Raw genomic sequence first — 10490 nt, forward strand, 5'->3', positions numbered from 1 at the left:
CTAAACCCACTGCCATTGAGTTGATTCCCATCTACGGTGACCCTCTCTAGAGTTTTTGAGGCAGACAGAAAAATTTTGTGGGATCAGACAGTTCAGTCTTTCTCCTGCAGGGTGATTTGTTGGTTTGAACCACTGACTTTGTGGTTATCAGTCCAATGTTTTCATGACAGGGCGACTAGGACTCCCTATATACTGAGAATGGGCTAAGAAAGGCTACCCCACTGCATAACTCCCTCAAAAAAACACCACTATCATCGAGTCAATTCTGACTCATGAAGCCCCTGTAAGACAGATTAGATATGCCCTTAAAAGACTTACAAGGCTATCATCTTAATGGAAGGCTACTGCTATATATTTTCTCCCATGGGACTATTGGTGTGTTTGAACTGCCAACTTCTCAGGTTTTTGACTGTGCTACCAGCACCTGTCCTAACTGCATACACCAAACTCCCTACCTTCGAGCTGATTCCTACTCATAGTGAGCTTAAAGGAAAAAGTAGAACTGCTCCTTAGGGTTTCTGAAACTGTAAATCTTTAAGGCAGCAAACAGACTCCTGTCTCCCACAGAGAGGCTGATAGGTTTTAACCACTGACCGTGTGTTTATCCATCCAAAATTTATCTCACAGAGCCACTAGGGCTTCTCTAAATTCATCTCACTGCCAATAAGTCGACGTTGACTCATATCAACCCTATAGGGCTGGGTAGGACCGCCCCTGTGAGTTCTGAGATGGCCTTCCTGATACATATACTGTCTTCATACATACATAAATGCATACACACAGGGTCCAGCTGATGGTACTGTTTGACTATAGTTTCTTCTTTCATCTTTTCTTATTCTTCAAGTGTAGGTTACATGTTGTGTCATCATAGGAAGCACCAACTAGCTCAGCCAGAAATCATTAGCGAAATTGCTCAGAAGAGGCGACATTTTATAAGTGTTATCTGTTTTCACAAAAATGCAGCTTATAAGCTGGCAACCTACCAGCCCTGTTCTTTCAATTAGACATTAATTAAATCTGCAGTTTGGGGTTTTTTTCCTTGTAAAATGATGGTGTTTTAATAATTTACCCAAGCTTCTGTCCCCCTGTGAGTCTCTGGAACACATCTGTAAGGCCATCAGCCAGAATGAAGGAAGCAGCAAAATCACCCAAATGGAAGATTGAACCTATTCTGACCGGTACTCTGATTTCCTCAACTGAAGGAACTAACTCCCTATCCCTTAAGCTTAATAAAAGGGAATAAAGCATTGAACTGTCAGTTCCTGGATATCATCAGTGAGAAATAGTGTGCTGTGTGACTAGCAAGCTGTGCTGCAGTGACCCCTGAAAAGCAGATGGGATCTGCTTTTACCATATCACATGTGAATTGACTAGATGTTGGACACTTGGCTTGCGGAAGACTTAACTGACATAACCCGTTGTCAGTGAGTCCATTGCGATGCATAGAGACCCTATATAGGGTTTCCAAAGGCTGTAAATCTTTACAGAAGCAGGCAGCTGCATCTTTCTCCCTTAGAGAGGCTTATGGTTTGAATTCTCAGTCTTGAGCTTTGCAATGCAATGCCTAAACCATAGTACGACAAGAGCTCCTTGATTTTCAGAAAAGCACTATCAAATTAGCAAGTCCTAAAGTTTCTCTGTCGTCTAAAGTCATGATTTATGCATTGCGGAACAATATAACTCAAACCCTTTGATCTCCACTTTTGCCTTGCCTTGTGTGTACAGTATACCTATGAAAGCCATATTCTTTGCCCATCGTACCCTCCAATATTCTTCCATCTAGTCAACCCCTTATAAAGGCCTTAGGTGCTATGTAATCGCTCCTGAGATTCCAAGATCACTGCCATCAAGTTCATTCTGACCCTAAAGGAGAGAATAGAACTGATCTCGTGGACTCCCAAGATTGTAAACGTTGATGGAAGTAGAAAGCCTCATCTTTCTCTATTTGTTATACTATACTTGCACTATGTGCCTACTGCATTTAAAGGTATGTTTACCTGAACTGTGTGATGTAATTTAGTATTTATAGTCCTATGAAAGGTGCATTGTGATTGTCATGTCAATGAGAAAACTGATGCTCAGAAAGTCAGAGGCCTTCAAAGACTTCAGGAAAAAATCACAAGGCCAGAGCATCTCCTGATGGAGCCTTTGATGATGCTCTCTTGTACGCAGTGTCTGGTGGTCTTGCCTCTGTCCTCAGAGAGGGTCTGGTGGGGCTCTTTGTGGAACACTGTGTCCAGAGAACTTTTTGCTCTTGACATATAGGTGTTCGACTCGTCACCCTTCTAAGGAGCTTTCCGAGTGTATTTCTTGTAAGACCGTTTGTTCATTCCATGGAACAGCCAATATGCTTCACCAATCTGTGCGCTACACAAAGGTGGAGAGGTGGTTTTACTTTACCTTTCTATTATTTAAGCCTAGGTGTGCTCCCTTGGTTCGGGTAATCATTGGACTGCTAAACACAACGTCAGCAGTTCAAACCCACCAGCCGCTCCCTGGGGAAAAGATGAGATTGTCTGCTTTCATAAAATTGACAGCCTTGAAAACTCTATCTGTGGTTGCTATCAGTTGTCATCCACCAGATGATAGTGAGTTTTCTGGTGCTTGGGGAGGGTAAAATCTATAAAATCATCAAAGTCAAGGATCTTTCCTATGCTCCTTTATATTTCATATCTCTAGCACATATTAGGGCTTCAGCAAAATTTTGTTCACGTTGATAGTGAATGAATATTGGAATTGCTAGCTGCCTAAGTATATTTAATTTAGCTGAGTAAATAACAAACAAAATAGCCTGGTATCGGGCTAGTTTTTATATAAATTATTGGTTATAGTTTCTTATAAGTGAAAATTATTGTTGTATTATCCCAGAAAGCAGAGCTATGACTAATGAAGCTAAAGTAAGTGAAAGAAAAATGTGAACTGAATATCAAACCATCTATACAGTTGATGAGATCGGGGTCGTATCCAGCTGGGGAGTCCCAGTGGAAGTGGGATGGAGAGAGATGCTTACAGCTCATTAGTCACTTAGAGCGGCAGAGAACTTCAACAATTTGCAAGGGACAGATTTTGACTTTGTCAGGATGATAAGTGAGATCATATTTCCAATGCCACTGATTCTCTTTCTTGCACAACGTATATATTGACAGCCTCAGCTCATCACAGATAGGATTTATGCATATGCCCAGTTTTCTGATTATACTTTCTTTCGAGAAAGCACTCATTTTAAGCACCTCTTCCTGGCACTCAGAAGGGTCCTCCTTACGCAGCAAAGTGCAGACTATACTGGGCTTTGTGGAGCCAAGCAAACTGGGTCACACGTTGATCCATGAAGTTGTGACAGTCAACTTGACTGCTGTTACTGCTTCCTTCTCCAGCCGTGAGGCATCTCCAAGGAAAATACTGTGATGAAAAAAACCTATGTTCGAATCAGCAAAGCCTTTATTCCCACAAACAGAGTCTTCAGTTGAATCAGGAAACAGAAGTCCTAAAGGAAGAATTGTTGTGTTTTAAGGCCAAGGACAAAGGGACGTTGATGCAGAGCACAATCTCTGGGATTAATGGAGACGTTCAGACTTGGAGGTAGCTGGCAGTGTCCACATCAGCTCTGAGCTGGGCTGCATGTGGATAGCAAAGTCGATAGAGCAGGTATAAAGTCCTAAATGCTTTCAAAAATTTATGTTTAAGTGTACAGCTCATTGGTACAGTTAACGTGCTTAGCTCCTAACCAAAAGATTGGCAGTTCAAGTGCACCCGGGCACATATGCCTTAGAGTAAGGGTCTCATGACCTCTTCTGAAAGATCAGCTATTGAAAGCCCTCTGGAGCACAGTTCTGCCCTGACACACATCGAGTCCCTCTGAATAGTGATTGACTCAATGGCAACTGATTTTTTCCTTTTTCTTCTTTAACTGTATAAGTTCAAAATAGCCAGCCCTGGAAATGCTATTGGCTCAGGGGTACTGCGCATGCTATATACATTTGAAGGCTAGCAATGACATCTGACACCTGGGATCCACATCTGTACTGGGCAATAAGGGAAAAGTGTCGAGGAACATGCTCTTAATGCAGTGGCTACTGCATTTTATTGTATCAGATATATTGTATCAGATCAACACCGTGGCACCGCCGTCTATTTATAAAAAAAAATCCCTCAGTTTTCCATTATAAGCTTCAATTATGCAACTCATTTTTTTGTCTGGATTTCATAATAACCAGCAATGAAAATTCACTGTAGGGTGAAACTTGGCAGGCATAGACTTGGCACATTTGTGAATATGTTTCCATCTCCTGGTACAAAACAGGAGGGTGGAAGAAACTCTATTCCCCGGTTTTTGTCACAATATGAAATTAAACAGGAATGGGCAGAAGAAATAAATCTTTTAGTGAACAAAAAAAAAAGAATGAGCCCAAACTTTGTTTACACTTGTATGTACTCTCCTTCTATACACATGTGTGTCTAAACACATATGCGAAATAAATTTGATATGCGGAATATCAAATGTATATTCCTGATACGAGGGAAACTGATGGCTATACGCCAGGCTGCTAAACCAAAGGTCAGCACTTCAAAACCACCAGCCTCTCCCATGGGAGAAAAATGAAGCTTTCTACTCCTGTAGAGATTTACTGCCTTGGAAACGCACAGGAGTGGTGCTGTTGTGTCCTATAGGGTTACTTTGAGTTAGAATCAACTCCATAGCAGTGAGCTTGAGTTTGCTATTCCATATATGTATATTCCAGTGTGCATTAATTTAATTTAATGCTTGTTAGGCATAGAATATCAGCAGAAGTCTTTGCAGAAGTCATTTCAACTCAGAGTTCGCAAGGTTGCAAATCTCTAAGGAAGCAGATAGCCTCATCTTCCTCTAGGAGAGTGGGTGATGGGTTTGAACCGCCTATCTTGTAGTTAGCAATCTGACCCCTGCCCAACAGTGACACCAGAGGTTCTCAGTCTTTCCATTGCAGCAATTAAATCATTTGAAATACATTGTGTTTTAAAATGTTATCTGCATTTATTCTAAAGAGTAGGGAGTTTCCTTTTCATGTATCCATGTTATTTGAAAACCATCTCATTGTTAGGGATTACACGTTCTTTGTGCCACTTAAGCAGTAAATAAAATCTTTCCAACTGGATTAATAAATAACATCATGATAAACGGGGAAAACATGAAGTTGTTAAGATTTCATTTTACTTAGATCCATAATCAACACTCATAGAAGCAGTAGTCAAGGAACCAAAGGACACGAGTCAGCGGCAAAAGTGCCCTTTCAAGTGTTAAAGAACAACGACATAGCTGTGAGGACTGTGCACATGAAAGCCGGACAGTGAACTAGGAAGACTGAACAATTGGCATCTTTAAGTTATGATGTTAGAGAAGAATATTGAAAAAGTGTCTACTGCCAAGAGAAAGAACAAATTTGTTTGGGAAGAAGTACAGTCACAGTGCTCCTTAAAAGCCAGAATGACACACTTATACTTTGGCATTTTACCAGGAAAGACCCGTCTCTTTAACAAGGGGGGCTTGGTAAAGTAGGGGGAAACAATCGCTTATTGCCGTCGAGTCTTTTCTAACTCATAGGAACACTACACAACAGAGTAGAACTCTCCCTGGGGGTTTCTGAGACTGTAATTCTTTACATGAGTAGAAAGCCCCATCTTCTTCATGAGGAACAGCTGGAGGTTTTGAACTGCTGATTTTGTGGTTAGCAGCCCAACTTGTAATACACTATGCCGCCAGAGATCCTTGGTAAAATGTAAAAGTCAAGGGGAAAGGTATGACCATCTATGAGTTGGATTGGATACAGTGCCTGTAACAATGGGCTCAAACAGGACAACAATCGTGAGTGTGGTGCAGGACCAGGTAGTATTTCAATGTGTTGTACCTAAGACTTTTTCCATTAAGAGTTGATACTGTGATTGCACGGGCTGGTGTGTTTCTTCTATGTGGGCTTGTTGCTTCTCTGCTAGATGGTCATTAGTTTAACATCAAGCCATTAAGACCCCAGACACTATATATTTTGATAGCCAGGGACCATCTGCTTTCTTCACATTTGCTTATGCACCCATTTTGTCTTCAGCAATTGTGCTGGGAGGGTGAGCATCACAGAATGACAGTTTGTTAGAGCAAAGTGCCCTTGCATTGAGGAAGGGTATGAACAGAGGTCCAAAGTTTGTCCACTACCTCAGTGTATTGCCATATAAATATATGTACATAGACCAATACCTCTATTTTTATGAATTAATGCATTGACATACGTACACACCTTTGCTTATACCTCTATCCATAGCTTTGCTTCCTAGATCATTCCTCTCTTTTTCTTTTACCTTCCTCTTGGACCACCGTCATGCTTACCCTACTTTCACCTCTTAGTAATTCCTCTCAACTAGGTTGCCGTTGCTCCAACACCCCTAGGATCTCTATGTACTCCTTGTTCTTGATTTAAATTCCCTAGTTGTTCCTGTCTATGGCATTGTTTGCTCACCACTCCCTTCACCCATTCCTTCCCACCAAGTCCCTCCAGGACTGTTGGTCCATTGCTTTCTCCTTGAGCTTGCTTCCCATGCTTATCTTATGTAAGTGGGAAAACCAACAATAATACAGACCAAACGATAAGAAAACAAAAGATTGAAAGAAAAAAAAAAGACAGACATAATTCCAGGTCTGTCTGCTAACCTTTATGACTATCTCCCCACTGGTCCTGGGGGAATTCCAAGAGATGCCCCTCCTAGCCTGAAGTCTATTTTGGGGGGCCTTTAGGGGCTTTGAAGCTTTGCTTTGCTCCCATTGCTGATCTGTTATGTTCCCTTCTTGGTTTGCCCCACTGCGGGGGGTTCAGAAGGGACTAACCCCCCACTGTGTGTTCCCAGTAATGTCCTCTGTCGCAGTATGTTCCAGTAAGGGGACAACATTTCTTGAGCTGTAATCGGCCCTACAGTCCTCTCTGTGCCTTAGCAGTTGGGTGCAGGGACATCATCCTCCGGGCTTCTGGACCATCCCTTTCTCTTTTTCCTTCTTGGTTTGCTTCCATGTGAGAGTAGTAAGCTGGCCCCTCTCCCCTGCCTGTAGGTTTAGTGTTGTTCTCTGTCACACATACTGATAGGAAAGGGGTCAGTTGGGCTCTGATTGGAGCTGGCCCTGTAGCCCAATCTGTTCATACGTTTCTCCACGTGGTTACGCTGCCTTCAAGGTTTGGTGCACCATGGTGGGGTCTGTACGCACACTCCAAATTCTTTGGAGATATAACCAATACTATTCCCCAAGGTGGGTTAGTGTCCTGCTCCCCCAATGCCATCATCTCTCCTCCCCCACTCTTTTCTCCCCGCCCCCTTACTCCCTTTCCCTTTCTTTTTGTTGGAATAAGATGTACCTTCTTGAGTTTGGTCTGACCTCCAGCAGACTACCTGTAGCTCAACCTGTACAGTGTGAGATAAGTGGATTCTTCTATACCTACTGTGCTGATGAAACTTACCATATTGTACTTGTCCTTTTGTGATTGGCTGACTTTGCGTAGCATAATTTCCTCCAACTCTTCCCATGAAGCAACCTGCTTCATGTGATCATCTGTGCTTTTTAGTGCTCCATAGTACTCCATTGTGTGTATGTGCCAGAGTTTACTGATCCACTCATCTATCAATGGAAACTTAGGTTGTTTCCAATTCTTTGCGAGTATGGATTGTGCTGCAATAAACACTGGAGGGCAAACGACTGGTGATGGTTTATTTCTTACCTCTTCTGGGTATACTTCCTTTCACTGTGAGTTAGAGCGTGTGCACAGGTACAGATAAGAGGTAAGAGCTCATGACACATGGAACCCAGGAGCAGGAATGGGAATAGTGACACCAGAAGGAGAGGGGGAAGGTTGGGAGAGGAGGAGAGAAGGGGAGAGCCAATCACAATGATCGACACATAAACACAGTCACCACCACCACCCCACCTCCAGGGAGACAAACAATGGAAACCATGGGGGAAGGGAGGCAGCAGTCCATGTAAGACATGAAAATAATAATAATTTATAATTTACCAAGGGATCACAGGAGTGAGATGTTGGAGGACAAAAGGAGCTGATACCAAGGGCTCAATAGAAAGTAAATGTCTAGAAAAGAATGATGGCACCATATGTACAAATATGCTTGATACAATTGATGTATGGATTGTTATAAGAGTTGTAAGAGCCCCCAATAAAATGATCTTTTAGTAAAATAAAAGAGTTGATACCAACTCACCAGCACCTAATAACACCAACAACATGCATATTAACCAAAGGGTGGAATGTTAAAATTATGTATTGTGCATTGTCTATACTATATTCTGTAAAGGACTGAATAAATAAGGTGGAATGAAAGAATTACTTGACACCACATAGACATAGATTCAATGGCATTGTTAACATGTTTTAGATGCTCCCCAGAGTGGATGCTAATTGTTTTCTTGGTGGTGTTATTTTCTCATTCTGAAGGATCCGTTTGTTGTTGCTGCTATTGTTGAGACTGTGCTAGTCTAGGTTAACTAGAGAAACAAACCCACAGATACTCATATATGTAAGAGAGTACTTTATATCAAGAAGTAATTATGCATCAGTCAAACATCGCAGCCCAGTTCATATCAAGTCCATATGTTCAATATTAGCCCATAAGTTCCACGTTACCCCATGAATTCCTCTTCAGACTCACACAGCACATACATTGATGGTGAAAGCAGGAAGGTCACAGGTCAGTGGGTGGAAAGTCCTGTAGATCCAATGGCAGTGGACCCATCTCCAGGGCTCTGGCTGGCATCAGTGTGGCTCCATGTGGCTGGTCAACAGGGAAGTGAAACAGACAGAGTGTGTGTCCCACCTCCAGGAAGGAATACAGGAATTCCCAGGATCCTCAAGAGAAGGCCACGCCCACACAGGAGCATCATTGGCTAGGACCTGATTGACAGGCTAGACTCCACCCCTTCACTCAAGTTAACAGGAGATTATGTAATTGCCACAGAGACTTTACACAGCAAAACATCCACCAACACAATCATTTCTACATGGACAATTTAGGGACATGTAGAGAAAATAAAGTAACGGGTTATATTGTTTGGATTGTACATCCATCCTCACCCTCCCTTTCTGAGTTGCTCCTCCCTCACTTACATGAACTTACTTTCCCCTAAGGTCACTATCTAAACCTCTGGAGTTGCTGAAGTCACTTGGATCCCACACAGATAGTTCTTTTTAAACATATAATGCTTAAGGCAGACATTTTTAACTCTCAAAGCTAAATAATTGGTTTTAAAGAATGCTTCAGGGGATATTTTTTGTTTGAGGTTTAAAGATTATCTTAGGGCAATTGTCGCCCGAGTTCATCCAGCCTCAATGTCTGAAGAAAATCTTTCTTCCAAAAAAACCTGAAATTTTGTTTTCCCCTTTGATCAGGATTCTTTTATCAAAATATTCAGTACTGATAGCTGGGCATTAAATCTGAATGTTTCTTATTCTCGGTAAGTCACTTTTATTTTTCCTTACACCTTCCCCTAAAGCCATACATTTCCCTTTCAATGATCAATCTTAATGAGTATTTGATTTAGAGTCACTTGTTGGAGTTTAGATTTAGTTAATACAATGCCTTTCTCATTGACCAATATTAGTTGAATAAATGTTAAATACAAAAATTGAATGACAACATTTGTAAATTCATTTACATGCTCAAGTAAGTTTAAATTGATAAATTTCACTGTCTGTAAAATATTTTTATTCTTACCATTCCTTAGCTCACTGGTACTCTTATTAATGACACTGTATTTGGAGTTGATAGGACCAATATTGAGTGTGGTGTTATTGGAAAAGTGTGTTGTCTTGGTTTTAAGAGCAAATGAAAGAAAAGTTCTTTAAGCAACAGCTCAGACCTGGGCTCAGCTTGCCTATCCTTTTATTATCCATTCTGAAAGGAATCCAAGTGCATCATTTCAACTTATCTATTGTAAGAAGCAGACATTTCCAAAACAGTTATCTACCCCTGGATAGAGAAGCCATGCAAATTGCTATCATCTGTCCAGAAAGCATAGAGGTGTGTTAGGGAAAGGACCTGGTGTTCTGTTTCCAAAGGTCACAACCATGAAAGCCCTATATTACTCTGTATGGGGTCGCCATGGATGGGAATTGGCTTTACAACTTGGCAGCCAGTTGTTGTTGTTCTTATTGGCCATCAATTCCAACTCACAGTGGCAACTTGTTACCAGACCATTGATGATTGATCAAATACCTCATGATCACACAGGGTGGTGTGCTTCTTTCATGTGAGCTTTGATGCTTCTCAGCTAGATGGCCGCTTGTTTAATTTCAATCCTTTAAGACCCCAGACACTATACCTTTTGATAGCCTGGCACCATTAGCTTTCTTCACCAAATTTGCTATGCACCCACTTTGTCTTCAGCGATCATGTCAGGAAGATGAGCATCATGGAATGCCAGTTTAATAGAACAAAGTGTTCTTGCATTGAGGGAGTACTTGAATAGAGGC

At 41.6% G+C, this 10490-nt stretch overlaps 1 protein-coding gene across 1 annotated transcript in view; it reads left to right on the forward strand.

The window, feature by feature from the left end:
* The first annotated feature begins 3177 nt into the window (after nt 1-3177).
* The window catches only part of PTER (phosphotriesterase related), a 56079-nt gene continuing 48766 nt past the window's right edge, over nt 3178-10490 (forward strand). Inside the window, 5 exon segments of the mRNA XM_030889058.1 lie at nt 3178-3340; nt 3343-3360; nt 3363-3620; nt 9729-9825; nt 9827-9951. Coding sequence (XP_030744918.1) covers nt 3178-3340; nt 3343-3360; nt 3363-3620; nt 9729-9825; nt 9827-9951 — 661 coding nt within the window.

The sequence above is a fragment of the Echinops telfairi genome, unplaced genomic scaffold (assembly GCF_000313985.2).
Source record: "Echinops telfairi isolate 266 unplaced genomic scaffold, ASM31398v2 ScPeMD7_7473;HRSCAF=8511, whole genome shotgun sequence".
Taxonomy (NCBI): Eukaryota; Metazoa; Chordata; class Mammalia; order Afrosoricida; family Tenrecidae; genus Echinops; species Echinops telfairi.